The following is a 26,326-nucleotide window of genomic DNA, read 5'->3' as shown; positions in this document are numbered from 1 at the left end:
AGGCGTTCGGACTTGCAAATTTTCACAATTCTCATGTGATCTTCGACTTGTTGGGGTTCAATTTAAAGCATTTGGTGAAAGAAATTTTTGCCCTCTTAGTTTTCGAAAATCCAAAGTTCACTTTTATCCATAGAGTGGCGGCCGTTTGAAAGGCAAGCTTTGGTTGTTTTTTTGTCTAGAGTAGAAGATATTTATTCCTTTCCAAGATAAGAATTTTTACACCATTTTATTTAAAATAACTACAGGGAGGAGAGGAAATTCCCCTCCCTGTAACCTCATTCAAACGCATCAGTGAGCGTAGCCATAGCAACCCTTCGGAACGGGCACTGATGCGTATGTAGCTTATTGTGCAAGTGGTGACAGATGGTGATCTAAAAATAATTCCATGACATGTAGCAACACGTTCGGTTAGGGTTATTTATAAACACACTTTTTGAGCTACGTATTGTAAAGTGACGCGACAGCGACATGTATAGACATGTACGTGTGAGTCATCACCGTCGAACTACGTATATATAAAGGAGGTTTTTACCAGTGTTGTCAGTCAGTCGACCAGACTACCAGTAAGTATTACGGAGTACATTCTAGTTGATGTAAGTATATAGATGTGAATTTTTCCTACAGATTGTCATGTCGGAGGTCTGATATTCTGCAGTTTTCATGAAAAATTTCTACGGAGTTTTTTCTGAACTCGGGAGTTAAATTTCATAGCCATTTAGTCCGTAATGTCGCATGTATCATTCTAAAGGAGGACTAAACCCTTCTTGTTTTGTTTTTCTAGTGCCTGATGAAATATGTTTTGAATAAGTTCTGAGGTGCGTTCTGAAAGGGTCTCTTTATCCTCTTCTTTCTTTATAGATGCACCTTTTTCTTGTATTTGTGTAAGCAGCTGTTTATATTGAACGTAATAATGTTCATATTACCCTCGCCTCTTTGATACTCCGTTTTCCCTTGTATCACATCAATAACAACACCTGTATAGGAGTTAAGGCTAACAAGACTGGCACTGCTGGAATTGCCGCTATTACAGCAGAGCTTACAAGAATTCCCTTAGTCACATTAAGAGCCATATCAATTCGACCCATTAATTTATAACTGCGGCGATATGCAGCGCTAGTTCTTTCGATATAGTCAGCTAACTGTTCAACGCTTTCAACAACTGATACGTGCATTTTTTTTTACTGTATATGTAAGGAATGATAAAAATAATTGTAGTAATATAGAGAGACAATATGGCAACAGGAGGAGAAGATTTTTAACTCCCGACTATAAGTGGCACTGATGATGATGATGATGATGATGATGCTACTGCTGAAACATACTTTATAGACGACGATAATGCCCTTGCAGAAGCCGATCCTTTCCAGGCTAGCGCACGCGACAGCCCTCGGCAGTTGGATGTTTATACAGAAACTAGTCAGATTAGAGAAATTAGAATACAATTGGTTGATAAATTCATGAAATATCATAATATCACTGATCAGTCAGTAAGAGAATATATGATTGAAGTAACTAGAATTAAGGATAGAAAACTGTATTTCAAAAATATCCCGCTACAAAGAAAGTTTGGAGAGACATTTTATGCAATAAAACACAATAAAAACTAAGCCAGGCGGATCTGAGTTTGTAAGAAATGTATTCGGTGATGAGGCCGTCAGATATCGCTCTAGCGCAGAGCCCGAATATGTGAGTCGTACATTGTATTCTGAAGATGTTTTACAATTGAGACTGCCGGCCGGGAAGCTAGCACCAAACGGCATGGGACTACTCAGAGATGAAATAAATAAAAATTTACGAATAATTTTTAGCGATAATACAGATAGAATACATGCTATCGAAAATAGGATCGATGAATGGAATTATCTAAACCATGACTACAAAGCTTTTGTTGATTAATTAGGGATTGCGAATAAGAGTCATCCAAGTGTGTCAGATCCAGGTCCAAAGTTAGAAAGTTGAGTAGTCCTAGTTCCGGATACTTTCAACCTAGTTTTTGATCTCGAAGTAACGGGACATGAAGATAACCGAGTAGTTCAAAATGTTGGAAAAAAAATGGTGGCGCGTATGGTCTTCACATTTGAGGGACATGTGCAGGTACTTCCCAATTTGAATAAATATAACCTAATTGAATGTTATCGCAATCTCTTCAAACACAAAAAGAGAGAGCAAATACGACACTGTGCCGAATTCAGAACAAAACTAAGAAAATTGAGGAGTGGTGCTGCCAATGCAGATGCTGCTGTCGCCGACGATTATTTACTTTTAGACACATATAAAACAAAATATGCCATTCGTCTGACTCATCCCCCTCATCACAGGTCATGGGGTTGCATATCCATCAGCGTTAGGGAGTCATATTGAATGGGAAATTACGCTTGCACCTGCCACCCAATTACTTGTCAGTAATCATCTTACTACACCCAATTATAAATTGAAAAACATTCAAATGAAATATGAATCAATCACGGATCCCACCCTTGCGAGAGATACTGTTAGATATTACAACAATGGAAAAAGTTTTTTCTACGAGCATTTACATTATTTTAGAACAATCTCATTCAAAGAATCGACCACAGTTATCAATGAATATATTGATGTACCGCGTTGTAGCATGAGAGGTGTCCTGATACTCTTCACTATAAATCACAATCAGTCAGAACTGAATAGCGAACTTTTCATAAATCCATCTATTGAATCTGTTTCTGTGATAATTTAGGGTATTGCGAACAAAATATACGCTTTGAAGGTGTTACCGAGACAATTTTGGTAAGAAACACAACGGTATTTTGCTTAAGATAAAGATTGGTGTGAAATTGACATGGATGAAGTCGATTATTTGAAGAATAAATTCTGTCTGTTTATCGATCTGCGTAGCTATAAAGATATTGAATTCATGGAAATGGTTTAAAATAATGAACACAAAAGATGGTGTACAACTTGAAATAATAAATGGATACATCAGTGAAGGGTATCGACGCTCGCGATGATAATATATTTGCTCATGTTTATGTTATCAGTGATGCTCAGGTCTCCATTGAGAATAGTAGATTAAAGTCTATACTATTTTAATGGACTCCATCCTATCGGCTATGCTTCTGCTAGCCATTTGCCCGTGTCTGGATTGTACAACTGCACAGGTCAGGTATCATTTGGTGCCATCATGATTTTACTACGCTTTCCATTTCGGATTCACCAGGTTTTTTTCGTACAAACTGTACAAATTGTGCCCGCTCGGTCTCCTTCCTTCGGAATGCACCAGTTTCAAACAGATCCTTATAGTCTTCAAAGTTCAAATGTTTTCTAACACAAACATCTTTTATCTCTTTTTTTTTTCGTCTCTGAAGTTGGAGTCTGAAAAGCATATACTTTCGAACGAATGCCAGCAAAGTCAAGAATAGGTTCACCATTCAACTCATCTTTAAATTTACCTATCACCTTTTTATTAATCTTTGGAACTCCCATCACGTCTTTCATACCACTAGTATCATATATCGACCCCTCACCATTCTGTTCTACATCTTCTTGGACTATATCATTGAAAGTGCTGACGCGTGAGCCTGCAGAAGGAAGAGGCACACTGTAAATAAAACTGTCAGTATCCATGTAGGCTAATTGTATTCCAGGGAACCGCTTTCGAAAGTAATTGTAATGCATCTCATACATAAGCAGCTTAGAAAGTTCGAGCACTGCTGCGCCAATGAAAACTGGCTTTTTATATTCATATTTATCCATTTTTAGTTCCAGAAGGGCACTGTCGCAGGAATCGCCATTCTCTTCACTAGTTATGAGAGTTATATGTTTCATCTTTGGATTATACTTCTGAATTTTTTTACGACCACTATCGGTACTACTGTGACCCGCCACAAATTTAAAGTCTCTGTACTTTCGAACATCTATTGTCTTGCCGAACATTGCATTATTCATCAGCTTATAGAAATTCTTTTCAAAATCTGTCTTTCCCTTTGTCCTCATTTTAGTGTTTAAGTCAATATATTGTTTGAGACACGGAGCCTCTTCAAATGCGAGCGCCAGATGTATTTTTTCAGCCCCACTCCAATCTGAATATAGAATTTGAGTAACCTGTAATGTAAGACGCATCTCTCTCTGTCCATTAGACTTGTAATCAGTCGACTGCCCAGCCTTGGAAATTCATAGTAATGCGGAGCTAGAGGTAGATTGGAATGTTCTTCATGTAATTCGGTAGGGTATTCTAAGTCTACTTCTAGAAAACAGGGTGGGAAGCTATACGCTCCACCGTCAGGCAAGTCAGCCTTTCGACGGAACCACTGTTCCCTAGTCTTCCAATGAAGTCCCACCATTGGCATTGGTTGACTCATTGCCCATCCGTAGAGGTTATTAGCATCGAGATATTTTATTTGGACAGTGGCTTCTCCGGATCGTAATTCCCACTTATCTCTTCTGTCGCGTAAGCTGAATGATTTGTCTATAAGTAATGAATATTACACTGACTGATACCACCTCGAATTCCTCTCTGAATGAATTCATCTGCTCAGCATCTTGAATGAGCTTAAACTTATTACCTGTGTAAAGTAACATAGTATTGCATGTCAAGTCGGGCGTTGACATATAGTGAGCTGGCACTTATATGCTTCTAAGCATGTGTTGCGGAAAATTTCGAATATATTCGCAAGAAGGAGAACATCTGTCTTGCAATAGAATTCCATATAATCTTTTATGGTCTGGCATCCCACTTTTTTCTGTACATCCAATGCAAGTTTATATTCGGACTCTGTGATATCCTCTTCCTTTAGTTCGCTATAAATTAGTGTCTCGGTGGGAGCTCCTCCTCTTCCAGTCTGTCAACCGAGTCTACATATTCGTATGGGAAGAAACCTTTCTCCCGCTGAATCTTTGGATAAGAAAGTGGCACCATCCATCCATCATCTGGCACTATCTTTGCCAATTTATCAAGCGATCCGGTCGGACCGAGTAGTTGTAAACTGTCCATAAACTTTATATAAAAGAAACGTTTCACTGTCTCCCTCTATTCTTATTCAGCCACTCTCTCTCCGCCGACAACAATTGAGGCGTGAAAAGTAAATGCTTTCATAAGACACATAGTGCCTCCATTGCCCGTCTTAGCTATGATTTTAGGCTCTGGAATGTCAACATCTATTTCATGTAACTTCTTCAAAATAAAAGAACCATCGTATCCCTTGAGGTTGTGAAAGTAGATAGGAATGGTTCTCGACGGGCGACATCCTTCACAATAAAAAATATTTTATCCTTCACTATTTGGTGTGTTGCGGGATCTCCACATGCAATATTGTATGGATTCTTGTAATTAGAAGGATCTTTCATCGGTTTTATTTTCAAATAATATGATTTCGAATAATTCTCAGCCCTTTTCTTCATATCCTTTAGAAATTCTGTAACACATGAGAGGCCTGTGAATGTTCTTTTATGGTAAATTTTTGGCTTACTGTCGAGCAGGGGTGGCCATCGTTCAATCATAACATATGAAAGACAAATTGGAATGTGCAGGCTGGTGTCCTTCTCAATTATTGCCTCAGTATCTGCATACACAACGTAGGGACAAGGAACCTTTTTCCGGTGGCCTTCGAATTGACACACTTCCTTAGGAAAAACTGGCTGAGCAGTGTCTGTCCCACAGTACACCTGATGTATTTCCAATTCTTCTGTTGACGCAAAACCTCGCTTACAAACCATACAAATACACCTTCTGCCTGTGATTATTCTTATGATTACTGTTAGAATTAAGACGACGATTTAATGCAGTAATTGGTACATAGTGGCCCCTTCGGGACTCGATGTCGTGTGAGCTGCTGTCACCAACTTTTAGTAAGATATTGGTTATCTGTGCTCCTGTCCGTTCCGAAGGTCCCCTATCATGCCAAGTACTGCCGCCAGGAAGTGTCCGGTTTCAAACCGCTTCAACCCGTGAAAATCACGGGTAACCCGATTAGTTGACATGCATTTTTGCATGGATTAGCCATGAATTGTTCATTTTCTATGCATATATGCAGAGCGTAAGCTGTCACTCAAGACAGTGATTGTTTACTTTGGTGACAAAAGAAGTCAAGTATCAGTGTCAATCCTTGAGTGAAACAAAAAAATCCAAATCTTTCGTTGTTCACACCTGTAGACTCATCAGCTGGATCGGTTGAAAGATTATTCATCTTGTCAATTAGCACTGTGTCTACGTTTGATTAGCCTGGGCACACTTGCGTGAACAAGCATAAAGCACAGACATAACTTACTGCCAACCAAACCACAGATCAAGATTTATTGCGATCAAGAATGGAATACAGGAAAGGGGCCAAATAAACAACAAATCTAGTATAATTATCGTCGCCCTGCAACGTTGATAAGGATGATCTTACGCAAAGTTTCTTTGTACGCTAATGTTGATCATTTAATTACCAGAACACCGTGCGAAGCTAGAGAATGGAATGCCATTGATACAGTTTGTATACTTCACAACTCTTTTTAAAACTTGTTTTAAGCCGTTTGTAAAAAGAAAAATGAATGATGGGCCTTTTTTGTAAAGTACTTAAACCGTGAGTAGTTGTAAATGGTGATCACATATACTCTGACGGAACGCGTAACTTTTCATGCTATGTTGACAAGTAAATCAAGTTTAAGCCTACCAAATCACAGTTACGAAGCTGATGTAATTTTATGCTGGATTTCTCCCGTTCATTTTGATGCGACGAGAGCGAAACAATGTGGTGTGTAATTGATGTGCGTGTTACGGTATTTCTCTTTTTGGAGGAAGTGTTGGCCCTGAAAGGGCCGTTTGGTATGGATTTGTAGATTACTCCGATCGCATGACGGTTTACCCCAAGAGAAAATGACCGGCTAAGTCTGCCTTGAGAACGCAATTTCTGCATAGTCAAGGCTCATTCCGCATTCATAAATGCTGTCAGTAACTCTGGCGGTGTTGGTTTTAGGCCTACTTTGCATATGACGTCGACGGGAGTAACCCGCCAATCACTACTAAATGCTAAATGGTATATTCAGCATGTTCGCTACACTTTACTTTTGCCTACCCCATTAAATGATTAAATACGGTGTTTCGAGAAAACCACCTGTTTCAAAGCTGTTGATAAGCCTGTCTTTGAAGACAATGCTATACTTTTGTCAAGTATCTAGAGTGCAAATTTCTTTATACAACGAAGACAATTTCACAGTTGTTTTATCATGTATTAGGGCCGCCCGTTAATCAAACAACGTAATAACAATTATCATTTTCGTGGAGGTTACAAATTGCAAATTTTATCACGGCATTGTGAAATATTTCGCAACAGTGAATTATTGTAGTCGTCAACTTGCAGTGGTACGAGTGGCAAACGCTAATCGGGCACGTTTTACTAATGCAAATAATTGTGTGTGTGCGATTCATGCTATTACCCCGGAAAAGGCTGTTCAGCAGTTGTACGTTGTCTTTGTCCCTGCCAAAACAAAACAAAATACTTATATTTTCTTTTTACAAAAAATCGGCCAAAAACAGACTAAGAGCATCGTCTTAAGAAATAATGGTTTAATCCAGGTACTCGATTCGACCGTACCTGTGCTGCGGGCACGCGACAGAAAGCACGACAGCCAGGCCCCGAGGATACCTTGTCAAACGAAGAAGTGCAATTGATACAAAACAATAGGTTGTTAATAAGGCAACAATGTACCATGTGTATACTAATCTTGACCACAGTGTCTTGGTGTATAGTCAATTGAAAATCCCTTGAACCATATCTCTCAAACATTACACAACAATTTTATCCTCATCTACAATCTCTATAAACATATTTATGAAAAATAACATCGCGGAGCTGTTATGTTACGGTACTGTTGGATGGCCAACAACGCTGATCACACAACATGAAAGCGTAATCAATGTAGTCTCTGTATTTCGTGATTTCTTTCCGTCTACAAATGTCAAAATTACGTTGCCATGCTGACAGGCTAGTGTTACAGCTTAAAATAAGAGTTGATTCAATGTAGGCTTACGGAGTGAGAAACAGCCTTTTGGAGGTATCCATGACTTTTAAACACCACCTTCTTTGTTCTCGAAGTTTTAACAACCGAAAATACGGCAAGCGGACTATAAAACACACGAACTGACAAAACCCCAGAAAGGGGGCTTTGGAGCCATTTCACCCAAAAGAAAAAAAATCCATGGCGACCGGAGTTGTTTGTTGAAATTAAACACATCAAGTGTTGTTATAAGACAAAATCGCTACATTTACAAGTCTCTTGATATGTTTGTACTCTCTCTTTGTGAAAAGCCATGCATGCACATGCGATCAAATTTTGTCTTATTAAGTTTTACCTAATTCGACTATCTTACGTCTGTTATATTAGAAGATTTTGTAAGGGAATTTTGATTCTACACAGCTAGGTCAAGGTGCTTAGTCAGTCGGTCATTGACAACGACGTTGAACGTAACTGTAGGCTGGAATAGTATAACCGTACATGACACTTCAACATAGTCGAGCAGTGATGTTGTCGATAGGCAGCTCTCTTTTCTGTTTATTTGTTTGTTTGTGTGTGTTTCTAAGTTTTTTTCGATTAGTTAAAACGCCAAATTTTTAAGGAAACAAGCGAAACAATTTAATTTTGCCAGTCTTGTTGTTTTAGTGGAAGAGAGAACATCGTCGGCCAACGTATACAAGTAACGATACAAGTAAAAATGGCAAAAAGAGTAAAATGAATCGGATAAATATATATACAGCATAAACGTTGAACTCGAGAATTCGCTGTCACAGAGAATAATGGAATAAGAACTACAATTTTACCGTCGTTCGGTCGACTGAAGTAGCAGTTGGTACAAGATCACTAATTCACTTCCGGGTTCGTTACCCACGAAGATAGTTCGGAAGAAAAATAGTGCAGACCTTGAAGTTTTGATATCTGCATGGATGCTTGTTTAGTTTGAACTTTAACGTCAAGAATTTTTGAAAAGATATTTTTCTGCCTGAATCAAAATGCAGACTGTTGTGAATAATGGCTGGAGCATTTGGTGATAATATGAGGAGTTCTAGGGCTAATAGAAATCATAACAATAAGCCTGAAATTTGTCAAAAACACCACTGAGGGCGCTATTTTCATCACTATCTCAAAATTTCCGTAGACTTGCCCACATGAAAAATTAATCAGTAGTCAAGCTGACATTGACCTAACACCTGTTAAGAGGATTCGTGCCGCTGAATGTTTTTAAAATAGGAAAAATCGAGCTCAACGCTACTGTGGTGGCCTATGGGAAATGAATTAGTGGTCTTGTGCCAGTTGGTGTTTATACAAAGAGTACAAAAGAGCGTCATGGATCTGGAGCCCGCTTTTGTTCATCAGCTAATCCCAATTAACGAGGGCCATTAAGCAAATCATCGAAGTTCTCCTCCCACTAATCCAGGGAAACCGTACTTGATAGTCCTACATCATCAGCTAACGCCTCATTATGCTGATTTTATGCCATATATTTGAATACATAACGAGCCTGCGAAACCGGACAGTTTCTGGCGGCATGTTTTCTCATGATCAGAACAACCACTATACAAGACAGTTATGCCGGACGGGTCGGGATCATTTTCATAAATCTGAAATACTTGGAGTTTCATGCCTAGATTTTGCTGCTCGAAGCGCTTGTACACGGTCAGATCAGCGGGTGTAGGAAATGGTATTCCATCCCAACAGTAATCTGCGACAAACGAGGAGTACGTTTTCCAATTCTTCCTTACCTGGCCACATTTCTTCTCACAAGACTCGGTGTCACCCAACTTTAAACTTGCTACGACTGCATATTGGAAGCAATGCTCGCCAGGACCGCTAGGTAGAACCAGATCACTCACACATTTCTTATTTTTTAACCATTATGGCAGTTGAATCGGGCTGTCGCGTGAGCTGCCAGCACCAAGTCGAACTTCTACCAGTTTACTTCAAATTAAGTATCTTCTCGAGAACGAGACCGGAACCCTCAACATTTTCAGTTGTATCAAGATAATGGTCAAAGCGATCTATTAATTGTTGTTTCACATTCGATTCTTAAATCTTTTGGGTATGTATCTTTTAATATAACAGGCAATGTACGAATTTGTGAACTGTTATTTTTTGGATCAACCAATTTGACTTTCATTTCTGTATAAACATGGTATATCTTTCGTTCCGGTTCCTTGTCCATACCATCAATGTCGATCGTTGCGATGTCCTCGCCCCGCTTGACTTCAGGAAATTCTTTTCATAAAACTACCCTGTCGAATGCTTTTTATAAGCGACGCCGATTTTTATGGAAATTGGATGTAAGTTTTCGAAGTTTCCGAAGGATTGGTGCGTCCCTTTCCGAAGGCGTGACCACCTTTTCATATTTATTTATTAATTCGTCTCTAAGATCATTGAAATTTACCCTCTGTCTTTCGCCGAATGGATTTTCTAGAGCAAATCCTTGGCCTGAAGAATCTGTTATATATGTGTGAGTCATCGTGTATGAGTAGTTTTTAGTGTCTAGGTTCCTATTTAAATCAAGTTGATGTATATCGGCCAATTGGCTTATCTTATATTCATTCATGACTGGCTTCATCGTACTATCCTATATATATCATAGAAAAAATTAAAAAGAAATATTTATGCTAGATAATCAAAATCCACTATAATATTTTTGTCAGCATTTATTTGTTTATATATCGCGCCTAATCTTTCTAAGTCGACTAGTTCTTCCACGTCTCGAATTTCAGGTTTATAAGGTGTGACACAAAATACCTCTCTATAGTGAAAGAAAGATTACGCATAAATAAGTGCGATTTAAATGCTAAGAGTTCTATCTTACTACCCCTTCGGATATTACGAGGTACAATAGCAGGATTTTCTCTGGCTGGCAATCGGCTCACTGCTTTAAAACCACAGTCGATTTCTTGAACTATATCAATGCATGTAGCGAAATCGTCATTATAATTTCCTCTTTTAAACCGAAATTTAAAATACTTTGTCTGTGTGTCGCTCCCTCGCTTCTGATACACTTTAGAAGGATTGTAAAATAATACCTGCGGAGCATTCTTGGCGTGAGCGGCCAGGCTTGCAGCATAGCTTTTAGTGGTGCTTGCATCGAAACTTTCACCTAAGGTACGGGATACTAACAGATCGGTAAACTGTTGAAGACTCGGTCGCCAACACACACACATTTCATCGCATGTAGCGGGATCTTTTGAGCCAGATTTAGGGTTGATGGGCAAAATTAATTCTAGCTCATTGTCGACATATATAATAGAATCTACTTATTCACCAAATACTAATTTACCTCCATCACTAATTTTAGCGTTTTCTCCACTTCCCAGTATTTTTATTGCATCTGAAATAGAAAAGAATTGCCATTGTCTTATCGTAATTTTTTTTGCAAAAAAATAATTTTAAAAACATTTTCTATGATATAGATATCGAAAAAATGTCATTCATATTCATAAATGGCCCAACTGGAAGTGGTAAGAGTTACGATGCAATAAATTTGGCGGCGACTCACATGCCAGCATTTGACACCGTCATTTTTTCTAACACTATTGCCGACTTTTATAATGGAAAAGTGGAGAGCGCCGATTTTCAGAATAATTTTATAGAAAATACTCTTAATTTGCAGCGCAAGTTGTATACTGGACGGGACAATTATACCATCTGTAACTCTAGTATAATCCAACACCTGACTTTTTCTCGAATCCGTGGTGTTGACATGGAGTCGGAAGAAAAAAAGATTGTTTCAAAGGCATTCGACCATTTACACGGTTTCATTATCATATTTAAAGACATGACTTGGGATTATTGCAGGCGGAATATTCTGACTCGAGCAAGACAATATGAAATAACCGAGTTCGCCTTAAAAGAACTAGAAGAGATTCATAAGCGGTTCAAACAGACTTTTTTAGAAATTTGCGATGACTACAGACTTCCATGTTTGGTAATTAGTCAACCACTTACGTCTGCCCTTCTCAAGAATATACTTAATCCTACAATTGATACAGAGACAGTTGGGCCAGTAGATTTTCCACTAGCTTTTGACTTTGGAAATGCCTGGGGCGGCGGCAGACAGGGATTTTTAATCGATGATGTTGAAGAGGAGGAACTTGAAAAAGCTTACTATCCACCTGGTCAAGAACAACTAGAACAACCTAAGGTGTCACTCAAGAACCTCCACAAACTTCTTAATGCTTGTGAATCTGTGTGTGCTTACAATGCTTACAATGCACTTGACATGATGAAGAGGCAAGACTTTGGAGTTACTTGTCTATGGCTCATGTCAGTTGTGTATATTATACTTCAACCAGAACTTATCGATAAAGCTGAACAAGGGGGACTCGAAAGAACAGCTCATAACAACATGAGAAGTCGCTTTGAAGATCTTGCAAACTTAATATGTGCATCCGGGGTACCACCTCATCCACATACAGCCCGCAAGGATGCAATAAGTGAACATTACTTACGACAATACATGATAAATAATTGGCCAGGTGGATGGAATAATAATGCACTTTACGCTTTCAAGAAATTAAGGCTTGCTCCATGGTACTTATTGAATAACTTTCGTATTACTTGCGTAAGTACTTACGTTAGTACTTGACCAAGTACCAGGAGGAACTAAATAGCGTTCCGAAGGGTACTTTCGAAGTTCTAATAACATTTTCTCTGGCTTCCAACTGTGAAAATTTCTGGATAACCTTTCCATTTTATCAGATAGTATTTCTTTCCTCTAATTTTTTTCGTCTTCAAAATTTGTTCTACTCTGTACAGATTGTCAGAACACAGACAGATAATCCGTCGTGTCTTGCGCTGAGACCAAGTTTGGCTAAAACGTCACTGCACTTATTCATATCTTTGGATGAGGCGCAGTCGTCGAGGATTATTAAAGTGTTCGTGCCGGTCCATTCTTTATGTATGAAGGCTAGTGTATCATCCAGAGCATCGAGTCCGACCGGAAACACAAACACGTGGTCATCTGTGAAAATGAATCTTTTATTATACGTTTTATTGTTCATGAATGTTAGACAGATGAAAACTTCTAGTCAAATTTCCTAAGTACGGACCGGTGTGGAGATCCATCACACATTTGGTTTTGCCAGAATTTGTCGGCCCAGTTATAATCATGTTGAATGGTGGGGTCGCGTACATCTGATCTATACTGTACATAAATGTAATGAATATGGCTAAAGATAGACCAATTTTGCCGAATTTGTGAATAGGGTCCGAGCCGGCAGTGTCTGCTGCCTTCCGTTCCGATGGAGGGGAATCCGACTCGTATCATTGGAGTGGCCTCGGGATGGTCATCCTGCCACTCTCAAGCATCCTCGTCCCCATTCATCTCATGTTTAGCACTTTCTTTAATTTCAGTATTTATATCCCCATTTACCCTGAAGACCATAGATTCTGTTGCGTATTGCAATTTATATTATTATAACCTGTGATCGCCGGGCCAAAAAGAATGACCATTTAGACGGCAAGAGAATAAATTGGACGAAATGGCCATATCAAGTTTTACACCAGTATTTGTTATTGCGTCTTGATATCGCCATGTAATAACTGATTACCTTATCACTATTACGAATTTCATCTTCGAGGAGAACGCTGAATTCTTTTCTTACTTGCTCTGCACTGCCACTATTACCCACTATGGTACTACTGATATAGGCTTGTGCGCCAAGTATGCAATATAGGCTTCAAGGCTTTCATTGAGGCGGGCGAGATCGGCCTTTGTTAGTCCCATGTCTCCCTTCAGAGAGACAAAACTATTGTATTGTCCCTCCGATCCGTCATTTTGGAAGAAATAATAGTATGGTCGGTCTTTGTCAGGCAGTACAAGTTTTTTCTTTCCAAAAATTGTATGTGTGTAATAAACGCCTCCGTCGGCGGAGAGGAAAAAGTCGTGACCATTGTATTCAGCTGCAGGCTTTTGAACGGGACCATGATTATTGTAATATTCATAACCATAGCCAAGACCTGAGTTTTGCCCTTGGCGATATCGAAAGTCGGACTTCGTGGGACTTATATTTCCAAATTCTGTACAGAGAAGTTCATATTTCACGAGATTGTGCGGATTGTCGCTGGCTTTGAAGACACCTCCAGTATCGTCTGGAAGTGCAACCTCCATTTCGTGAAGGATCCGACGTACTGTAAAGTATACATGAAAACGACAGAATGAACGTATTTGTGGCGGAAATTTGCTGTCCCTGAGATGAGCGAATGATATACCACAACCAGTTGTGCTGCACCATACGGCAAAATTTAATTGCTTGTCCCAGTATTTCATGTGCGGGACGCCCAACCATATATTACTTTCTTTTGCCGATCGATGAGTGATTACGTTATCTTTGAATATATCCGGCGGATAAAAAGTAAATCTATCTGTTGGCATTACATATATTTCTAAATCCATGAGAGTAGGTTTTATGTCGTTTGGTTTGGAACGAACATCAGCATGCTGTACTGTCGATACGCTTGTCTTATTCAGTTGAAAAGAAACTGGAATGCGTCTGTACTCATGATTATATATGTGTAGTAGTATATACAGATAGATTTTAATGGAGGAGAATTTTCATATTCATAATACACTACCATATTTTCTCGTCATATTCCAGACTATATTAATACTATATTTCGGATTCAGGTTTAAACGAATTTTTTATTTTTTACTAAGAATAGATAACATACTGCAAACAATGGAGAATTTAATAAAGTCATCGGCAGCGGCCAATACGACAGTGCGTTCCAAAGGGGGCACCACCCGCAGCGTCTGACGCCTGATCCATAATAGAGACGAAGCGTGGAAAACTACTCTGTATCATTGCAAGTAGTCAAATTCAGTTACTTTTTGGTAAGGAGATTACAATCGAAGTGTTGAAAGGTGGAATGATGAACGGTAATTAAAGTCTTTAAAATTTATGAAGCGAGATACAGTTCTCTTATAAGTGATACCGTCACTCAAAGTTTCATAGATCTAGGAGCCCGCGCAATCAGTCAGGTAGTTCCAATCGATGATCGAGATAACTATGCCACTGATCTTAAAAAGGATTTAATTTAAACATTGAAATAAAACGATTATCAGGATGGATAGCCTACACATGGGGCCCATACTTGCTCTAGTTTCCACCAGTTCAATTACGGGTAAACATGTAGATTTAAAAAAAATCGGGTTTAATATAATACCTGAAATAAATGGATTCAACTTCGCAAGCACCCAAAACTGTTCCAACACCGACTCAGCAAACGGAAACAGCCCCAATGACTACCCCTCGGAACAAGCCGCAGTGCAATATACAGAAAATTACGTTACTGATGAAACATACAGGGAGAGTTGCTGCAGGGAAGAAATTAGCAGAATGGAACAGACAGAACAAGAGAAGAAACGCCAAGCAATAGTGCAGCGGGAATCAATAGCAATGACTGAGGTAGACTGTGACAGCTCTGTCTGCCCTCCAGCGCGTTCCAAGGGGCTCCACAACAGTATGACAAATGGTATAATAATTGTTTATCTTGTTTTTGGAATTAAAGGGGTTTCATTGACTACATTAGGACTATATTGGGGGCGTGCTCAGCATATTTGTCCTCTTACGCAAACCAGTCCCCACGTGTGAGCCGCTTCAGAAAGCGACGCCTACGGAGCCCACCTTTGGAATGGTAGCGGAAAGGAAGTTTTCCCAACCAAATCCCGGTCCCTCTACATTGTATGAGATGGATTAATATGCCTTTTGAGTCACGTCTGTTTTTTCTGGCGATAATCGATAAAATAGTTGGAGCCGACAAACAACGAACAACACGCGTATGGCAATTTAGGTCTCATTAAGTCTCATTAATCCTGCGAGAAGAAAACGTGATTTTAATTCCAGAACATTCTGTGTTCCATCTTTCTGTTGAAAATGTTCCATATTAGAGAATAACCCGAAATTCAGTAGGTTTCGTTGTCATTTCCGCATTTATTTGGCAATATTTTCGGTCGCCATTTTGTTGAGAACTTCATGATTTTTTTAATAATTGGCGATGTTTGCAAAAATACGTGCATTAATTTTGCTTCAAAATTTTTGCCATCAGGGTCACAGCGGAATTTCTATGATAATGTATTTGAAATAAATTTTCCCATAATTGAGCATAATTTTAATTTAATCTATAGGTAACATTTTGTGTATGTGATAGGTGTTCGTACTGGGGCAACCTCTTGATTTTCGGGGCACTCGATTTATAGGGATCGAGTGTTTTATTATTGTGAGGCAGAAATCGGCGCCATATTTGACATTGTGCCCGGCACCAATCGACATTGGCAAAATCGACGTCAAAGTGTAACTGTAAAAAACCAAACTTAGTTTAAGATGTCAAATGTTCTTGAAAATTACATCCGTTAAGTCGAACTCTGTTGTTAGGATTGTGATATCAAACCATACTTCTTACATATTTACAATCGCAGCAACGGTACGTAGCTGTTGACTTTATTTGATCCTTATGCGACCGCGTACGCTACCATAAGCTCTTTTGAGTCAAGTCCCAGTGAGTATCGGCAAATTCTACAGGGGACCGCTACAGTATGAAGCAAAACCGAAGACTAAAATGTCAAAGATTAATGTTTAAATTCTGATATAAAATGCATTTGAAAGTTATTTACGATCACGGCAACTACCAACATTACCTTATTTGAAATACGAGGGCAGTGCGCAACCCCTAAACTTGAATGGGGCATCGGCAAAATCTTTGTTGCAGCGTGAATGTTCAAAAGCGAATCGAAAGCAAAGACATTAAAAACTAATGAATATTACACAAGTGAAGTCGAATTCTAGCTTTTTTCAGGTTGAGATCGTTGGTATTTGTAAGAAATTTACGATCGCGGCTACTATACTAAGCTGTAGCCTTGTGTCACCCACGGGCGCCATCTTTGAAATTAGGTGGCTACCAAAACAGACAGCGAGGGCAATTCTATGCCGTATCATGATTACGAAACATAATATTTGAGAGCAAAATGTCAAAAACTAATGCTTATACCATCTTTACAACTCAACACGCTTGCTCAATTTGTTGTAGTAAATTACGTTTTTGAACAATTTACGATTACGGCAACCGGCTATGTGCTTGCATTGATCATGCACACCGCACTGTAAGTGACATAGCGAAGTACCCGCTCGCCTGTTCACTCAATCCGACTTAGACCTATATATTAATAATAATAATAATAATAATAATAATAATAATCTTTATTACCCTTAATCATAATAATATTACAATTCAATGATGAATGTACATCTGAGTTGTGCGGTGATAAAGGGTAATGGAAACGGAAAATAGCAAATGCTAGTCTAGTCCGTTCCCAAAGCCATTTGATGTTAAAGCAAGGAAACGAAGAAGAAAAAAGAAAACTGAAGTATATCGAGGGTAGTGTACATGAAAGTAGTGGGATTGCAAAGTACCCTAATTGTAACAAAGTAACTAAGTGAATAAAAGAACAACTACATAAATAAATATATAACTAAATAGATACACTACGAGTAAGTAGAAATGCGTAAAAAAGAAAACGATAAGAGAGAAAAAAAAAACGTATATAAAATATATATATATTTAAATATGATATACATATATGTAAGGTTGAATATAACTCTTCATCACTTAAAAAAAAACCCAAAAAACAATCGTGTAAAAGTAGACTTGAAAGTGCTAAGTAACTAACTAAGTAAATAAGAACAACTACAAAAAATACATTACGAATAAGTAGAAAATATGTAAAATAAAAAAACACAAAAAAACAAAACAAACAAAAACAAAAAAAACCCCAAAACCAAAATGTATAGTGAAATATATATATTTATATATCTATGATATACATATTTGTAAAGTTGAATATAACTCTTCGTCATGTAAAACACTAACCGTGTATGAGGAGACTTGAAAGGGAGTGTCTGAACGAACTTCTAGTGTTTTTGTTTTAATTTGTTTAGGTAATGTATTCCAATAGATGCAGCCTGTATATGATATCGAGAATTTACCCAAGGAAGTGTTGACACTTGGGACATAAAGGTTACCATTAATTTTATGACGAGTACTGTAGCAATGAGAAGGCAACTGACAGTATGTGTGTAAGACTGTGTGGCAAGTTATTATTTATAAGATCATACATGATGTACTGATATGTAATTTATGTAATTGTATATATCGAGAATATTAAGTTGTTTGAAAAGAGTAGCTGAGTTTGCTGTGAAGTCACTGAAAGTTATAGCTCTGACTGCCATTTTTTGCGAAAGAAAGATACTATTGAGATGTGAGGAATATGTTGAACCCCAAACTTCAAGACCATAAGTGATGTGTGGTAGGATGAAAGTTGTGATTTTAGAAAAAACCGAGCTATACTTATAAGGATTTTTTCTGTGAATTGTGTGAGTATGGTGAAATCAAATTTAAAGCATTACAGTAAGGTCTACAAATAAATGTTTCCATCTCGCTGACCAGGGGTACGTGTGGCCGTGTTCAACGGAGAGGTGACACGATGTACCGGTTAGCCAGCCAGCTTCCCGTATGCTGACAAATTTACCGTTGTCGGCCAAGAATTTTAAATCGTGCATTAGTATGATTTTTATTGTCTGTTATGCAAGAGTACATATTTCTAATGCCAAAAAATGATAAAAAGTATATTTCCAATAATATATTTACGGAGCTTTGCCCTGTCTCAAAGTTTGATGAGCCTAGTGCATTGTCAATGGGCTCAAAAGCAGCCATACGGGAGGTTTGATTGTTGTTTTGTATTTCGTTCCTCCAATTATGTTACCACACTGTAACATACGTGGAGTAAAATTATTTTATTTTTCTATTTTATATACGTGTCAGCAATCATGGATACTAAAACAGTTGTAAACACAATGTATGATGGTATTGTAATTGCTGGACTTACGATGGGATATCTAATGATCTCCAGCAAATTTCTGAAAATGGATATGGGCGATCCAAGCCGACCAAATCTCACTCGATGGCAAAATTAGGTGGAGCGACTGCTGCTGCGGTTGCGACTAAAGATCTCCTTGAACAGAAAAATATTATTCCTGCAGAACCTTATACTTTGTAATGTATAGAGAGACAGTCGAAAATAATAATATTATTATTCCTACAGAAACTTATACTTAGTAATATATATCAACGTACAATTAGCTATGGCTGCAGCAATAGGACTGGCAGTTCTCGGTGCTGTATTAAATGCAACGGCATTCACAGGAGGAAATATTATCGGTCAAAAGCTTAGCGGGAATAGTGGGGCTCTGATGGAAGAAAAAATTAGACATGATAAGGCATTAGAAAAATTTGAACATGATTGCAATGTCTGGTCAGAAAAAAGATTACTCCAGGCTGATTGGGAAAGAGAAAATCAGGCTAAAGATGCGCATGCTGCGGCTGAATTAAGAGATACAGATGCAGAAATAGTTGAATAAGCAGCTGCACAATCCGTAGGGCAAGCTAGCTCTGCATCAGGGCCAGTTCAATTCTCAGATATTATCAGCCTAGTCCTGAACAAAAAAAATATGAATGATCTATATTGCTGGAGGATTGGTTATAGGATGGTTTGCGTTCTGATGGGGTCTCTGGAACGGCTACAATAATTTGATACAAAAACTAGTTGAACAGTTATTGAAATTGACTAGATTTCCGTCCTGATCTGTTATCAAAATACGCATTGAACTCATGTAATCTGAGCCCTTTCTCAATGGCATGGAAATTGAGCTGTTTTATAAGTCATAGGTGACCTTTTCACTTATTTCTTTTGTATCCTGGATGGAAGTATTCGTAAAAAGTCTGAGGTTTTCCCCTGCATGTCGAAAGTGTCTGTTGTCTACCATGGACTACCATGTTAGTTCATGGTCATATGACCATGGTCAACCTTTGTAGTTCATGGTCGACCATGTTTATTAAATGGCACAAATTACCATGGTTGTCCATGGTCACCAACCATGGTCAACCAATGTAAACCAAGGTAGTTAACCATTGTTAACCATAGTTGGCCATAGGCATCAAACATGGTTGACCATGTTATTAACCTTGGTCAACCATGATCACCAACCAATGGTATTTGATGGTTTTTGAAACAAAACCTTGGGTGGAAAATTGTCAGGATGGAAAAAAAAAAAGATAAAGATATAAACCTCACCAAACCTCTGCAAACACCAGTGATCCCTGACGGGTGTCATTATTTATTGACAGACTCGCTTAAGGATCAGCAAACTTAGCCTCCATTATAGTGTCCACTGCAATAACAGAAAAGCCCTTCAGATTCTATCAAAGATCATCCTCCAACATCTTCTGAGTGTTTCCCTGAATGTTCGATGAGCAAAAAAATCCAAAATTTCTCCCAAAATCGATGTTAAAAACACAGCTACTTTTCCAGTTGTTCACTGAACAGACAATCCGTTTGAAGTGAATTTTGAAGATGGCTGCTTCAAATGAGCCAATCAAATGCATTGCTTTATGACATGTGACATCATGGTAAAGGGTCAAAGGTCCAATGGCAATGGACCTATGACCTTGCCTATGTTGATATCATGTTTCGAGGCAAACACAGAGTTAGACTGAGATAGTCTTAACTTCCTGCCATTGCAGCAGTGCTTTCATGCCCTCCATGTCAATAATTCCAAGAAATTCAGCTCAATATTTGTCCACAGTCTTCTGACATGAACAAGAATACAGCAAATTGGTCTAAGCTTCCCGGGCAATGACATTAATTCTTGCTAACAACTGTGAATGATGTCAAGAGACTCAACTATGTAAATATATGAGTGTATATACGTACAGCCTATTATCAATATGATCATCAAGAAATTGGGCATCAATATTAAACTACCATGAGTCATCAAATATAATGGTCCACCATAGTTGACCATCAGAAACCATGGTCATAAATACAATCAGTCATCAAATACCATGGTCAACAATGGTAGCTGATATCCTTAAACAGGTCAGCCATGATAGACCGTGGTCAACTGTGGTAGATCATAGTATTGGAATGCCTACTGTGGTCTCATATCATAGCAAACCATGGTAGTTCACGGTCAAACATAAAAAAACCATCAAATACCTTGTTGACCATAGTACAACACATTTGACATTTCGTGGGGGAAATTTCACCAAAGCCGCTTGTAACGTAATTTCCGGTAACATCAACGACATCTGAATGAACTATGTATTTAGTGACTGTTAAGAAATCCGCTCTGGCCTATCTGAAAAGCCGACGAGGTTAGCGAAGTTACCTGTGGCATTAAAAAATACTTTAACATCTTTAGCCAAAGTTAGATAAACGCGGCTTGTCGGCAAGTTTTGTCAAAATTAATTTTCTGCCTCAACCCGATTGCTTTGTTGAGTGTATCGATATTGTAGTTACCTGGACGTATTGATTTAGTCTTCTTCGGTTGGTCACCTTCTTGATATTTTATTATACTATTCGTCCCTGTTATGTTATGCCATGAATTATAGAGTGAACACTGTAATAGTCTTATTGTAGTAAACTGTGCTATGTCAATGCAAGGGTTAAAATTAACAGTACCGGTTTGCCCGTTTTGCTTTCAATCCAAATGATCATCTTTAAGCGTTGTATATTATTACAAGGTATTTATTAAATTTTCACTGTATATACTACCGTACCGTGAGAATCATGTCAAACCCTGGTAACTTTGGTCTAAGTGTAAATTATGGACTAAATCTTGGGCTCGAAGATCTTTGTGATGTTAAAGTTAACAATAATACTAAGGTCGCAGGTAACCATAATAAAGATTACATCCTTCGTTACAAAGACAGGGAGAAATATTTCGTTTTAGCCGCTGCCTCAGTACAGGAACACGAACACGCTCTAGAGTTTTCCGAACTAAAAGATGTAGATGAAAGCACAATAGATGCTACAAAGGCTGCAAATGATCCTACTCCCTTTGCTCTAACATGGGATAGGGTTAGTCAGAAATTCAGGCCTTATAATGTACCACGTAACATTTTGGATATATTGGATAGTGAAATTGCAGGTGGGGTTGATGAACTGCCAGGGACTCCAAATGTCATTTATTTCGATAGCAATGTTAACAAGTACAAGTTGCTAGATTTTCGTCGTTGGCTTACTCCTAAGAATCCATACATTACACTACTCGGTATACCGATTCACCTTAAAATTAGTCCTCTTAATACAATCATGAAGTCAGATAATACACTGCGAAGGTGGATAAATGATGGGGAGAATTATTGTTCATATACAGCTAGCGGGGTTCCAGTAAGATTATTTTGGGACACAACTTTAAAGAAACTGGGTCTGAAGAGTGTGGGGGAGGAGACAGCTGAATTAAATTTACAGACTGCCAGTCAACAGATGACAGATAATATGAAAATACTTCAACATGGTACAGTTTTTATCAAATGCATAAAATTAGGTACAGCAGACGAGTTTGATGATTTAATTGGAAATATCGCTATAAAAACAGATTCAAGAACACCTTGCAATATTATCATAACCTTAGATAAAACAAAAAAAGGATTAGATATTGTTGCTCTTAGTAGTCCTTCCATTCTGACATGGGAACGAGAAAGTAGCAACATTTCATTTGTTAAAAAAGATACAACTACTTACACTTTAGATATCAGTACCATTTATCTAAAACGACTCATTTTGTTTGAAGTAATGGTCTTCCCGCACATTTTAAGTTCAGAGGAAATTTCTAAAATTTTATCTATCGCATGAAAAAGTTAACTCCCGAGTTCAGAAAAAACTCCGTAGAAATTTTTCATGAAAACTGCAGAATATCAGACCTCCGTCATGACAATCCGTAGGAAAAATTCACATCTATATACTTACATCAGCTAGAATGTACTCCGTAATACTTACTGGTAGTCTGGTCGACTGACTGACAACACTGGTAAAAACCTCCTTTATATAGACGTAGTTCGACGGTTATGACTCAAAAGTACATGTCTATACATGTCGCTGTCGCGTTACTTTACAATACGTAGTTTGAACATAATGAGTTTATAAATAGCCCTAATGGAACGTGTTGCACCATGCCACGGAGTTCCCCTTCAGAGTTATTTTTTAGATCACCATCTCTCACCTCTTGCACAATAGGCTTATATGCATCAGTGGCCATTCCGAAGGGGGCTACAGGGAAGGGAATTTCCTTCCCTCCCTGTAGCTTTTTTGAATAAAATGGTGTAAAAATTCTTATCTTGGAAAGGAATAAATACCTACTCTCTAGTACCAAAATATTTCAAAATACCCAAGGGCGTCAGGATGGCATCAGGCAGATTCTGATTGAGTTAGCTTTGAATACACAAAAACCAACAAAATCACTAAGAGGACGGGGAAAAATTAAGTTAAACCAAAACTTTTGGTTTTGACACAAGACTATTAAAGACTCTAAAATCTACATTGCAAATTTCGTCATTATTGCTCAAGTCAAGAGAGATATAAATATATCCCTAATTAGCAAAGTTCGTTAAAAAGGAAAATAATGAAGCTAATGACTTTCATTTTTTTATATCATAGTATCTTTATGTACATAGCAAGTTAAGTAACCTGAGATCGAACAGATCCAGATATATATCTCTAATTAGGGAAGTTACTTTAATTATGCAAATTAGGGCCCTTCAATGATGTTATATCATAGATCCATCAATGTACCTAGCAAGTTTTTTAACTTTGATCAAGCTAATCTAGATATATATCCCGAATCAGGAAAGTCATTACAATTTAGTAATAAACTGAAACAAAAATACTATCATAGATCCGTCTATGTAAATACAAAGTTTTGTCAGTGTTCACTAAGGTAAATAAATTTACAGATAACTAACAAAGAAAGTTCGTTAAGTAGAAAACTTGGTAATTATCTGACCTCAAAATGCGTAACCAACTTTCATGAATGTAAGTCGCAGTATCACCTGTGTATATATCAAGTTTCGTTAATTTTGGTCAGACAATTGAAATATATATGTCTACAAACATCAAGTTTTCATGTCAACCTTTCAGCTTCGTCTTGCGTCATTTTGCTAACAAGACTTAAAAATGAATACCGGGAATGTTAATCCTTGCACGACGTTCATTAGTAATAAAAGATAGTAAAATAAAAGGTTTTGACTGATATACAATGAATTATATTATAAATAATTAGTATTAATAACTTACAAGTGGCGAGATGTCGATGTGGTAGATTCTGGGTTGTCTGTTGTTACGTATTCGGTCATCACTGTCTATCAACCTTTCTGCTATGACAGAATAATCCAATGATTTGGTGCTTACAGGTATCTTTATGTAAACATCATCAGCATTGCAATCGGAGAATTCATTTTTCGCTCTCTCTCTAATACGGTCCACAAAGAAAGATTTCCCATTTCCAGAAGTCGATGACTTAACAATCCGCAGGCACATTCTACGATTACAGATATAAAAAAACAATAAAAAAGCCATGTTTCTATCATTCTCTGAAAGGTAACAACTCTTCGCTATTATTACTATGGTGATGGCTAATACATTAAAACCACACCAACTATACATTCCTACAAATACTACTGAATGCAGATAGTGAAGACGTCAGATGAAATAGTTTCTATTAATCGTTTGGATTCTCGAAAATTTGAAACTTTTCCAAACAAGTACTATAGTTACAGGCTATGATCAATTGTTACGTTCTACGCTTTTAACATTGGATAGCACTTTTTGATGTTACCACTAATCTCGTTTTCAAAGAACGCACTACTTACATGTACAAAACACATTAAACAATATTTTATGGGAAGAGAAGAAATCTGAAGCTCACACTACACCACTTTTAATGAAAAAGACATCCTTGATATTTTCAAAAAGTATGAATATCAAGTGGGTACATTCGTTCATGGCATTCCAAAAGCACAACACCGTTTAATATGTCAACGATACCGGACAAAGAGGTAAACAAGATTATTTATGGCCCATGATGGAATAACGGCATTGAATTGTCCTCACTATTGTTTAGCATTGTGAAACTTCAGGCTGTGGTAGCTCATGTCACACAAGACTTTCTTTTTCATATAAGGAAAAAATCAAATGATGTATGAAAAGATAAATAAATAAATAGAACCTTTTTTGTCTATTTTCGCAAAATCTCATTTCTGTGGGTATTTGCTTGACTCTAACTAGTATTTGTGATAACAACATTCTATCACAAAAGGTAACTTTTATTTAATCTTACGAATGTTTCTGTAAATGAAAGCATCAGGTGTCAGCTATGTAATATACTTAATTACACTAGTAATCCTTTGATAGGGGGTTTACTTCTATCTAGTCACTTTTCTTAACAATAGAATGTATATCTTCTGGACGTAGCCCAAAGGTAGGGTACGAGATCAATGATATGTGCATCATTATCATTCCCTTTCTAGTTGTCATGCATCCTTTCGTACACTCTCATTCTTGCGTAACTTATTCAAGTGCATCCATCAAGTAAATGACAAAATATAGTTCTTCTTTAAGATATGTTATTAGTAATTTTTGTATGTTTGATCTGATTGATCTTCATTGTTGTCAAGTGATGTACATTATTGATTCAATGCGTTATACTTTAGCTAATCGCCGATGGATTGTGGTCCCAAGTTGCTCACTTACACGTATTCGTCATTGCAGTATAGTAAAATACACTTTTGTTAGATAGCGGTATGCGTGTTTTGGAGACTTGTCACATGGATTGTGCAGTTACAAGTTAGGGTAAGGGATGTTGGGTTAGGGATTTCTTTAGGCAATATCTAAATGGCAAATTTTTGCACCCACGTGGCATTACTCTCTTTGCGCGTGTACACTACCTTTGTGTTGAATTGACCCTTCATGGCCTTACTAGATTTTCAGAAGATCGCCCTTTATCTTTCTTAAGGCCCTCTGACACAAAGGTCAAGAACTTTTTGATAAAACAATTAAAAGGTTAAAGATTAAATTACACCTAAGCAGACACCTTTTTCTTCCATTGTCTTAAAAACAAGTAGACATGCCACCTGGATCCCACTAACACTCCAGCCAAAAGGAGAATTGTAGGCGCAATGATGTAAGTTGATTTCCTTTCATGACTTTCCAATTATTTAGAGGACCATTCTGAATGCAGTACTTAGATATTTTTAGTAGAATTTAGTTCTTTCCTTCCATTTACTTTGAACTTGATTTGCCTGGACTCTCCCGATGAAGACAATGAATGACCTTGTATTTTAATGTCTTTATTTACCCAGTTTACACTGCTTCTTGAATAAATTTACTCTAAACTAAAGCAACTGAGGGTGGTTATTTCTTGGAGTGGTTGGCACTTAGCCGATACAAAAGTAACTGGACTCTGCCACAGTGAAAAATCGTCGCGTGAAAAATATCTGAAAACCAGTG

General features: G+C 37.7%; 1 protein-coding gene across 1 annotated transcript in view; it reads right to left on the bottom strand.

Annotated features, from left to right (window-relative positions):
• The window catches only part of LOC139138095 (E3 ubiquitin-protein ligase rnf213-alpha-like), a 129,142-nt gene that overhangs the window by 77,504 nt on the left and 25,312 nt on the right, over positions 1-26,326 (bottom strand). The window contains exon 8 of the mRNA XM_070706319.1: positions 24,116-24,359. Coding sequence (XP_070562420.1) covers positions 24,116-24,359 — 244 coding nt within the window. The remainder of the gene's footprint in view (positions 1-24,115; positions 24,360-26,326) is intronic.

This window comes from Ptychodera flava, chromosome 8 (genome assembly GCF_041260155.1).
Source record: "Ptychodera flava strain L36383 chromosome 8, AS_Pfla_20210202, whole genome shotgun sequence".
NCBI classification, from domain to species: Eukaryota; Metazoa; Hemichordata; class Enteropneusta; family Ptychoderidae; genus Ptychodera; species Ptychodera flava.
This window is presented reverse-complemented; position numbering and strand designations above follow the sequence as displayed.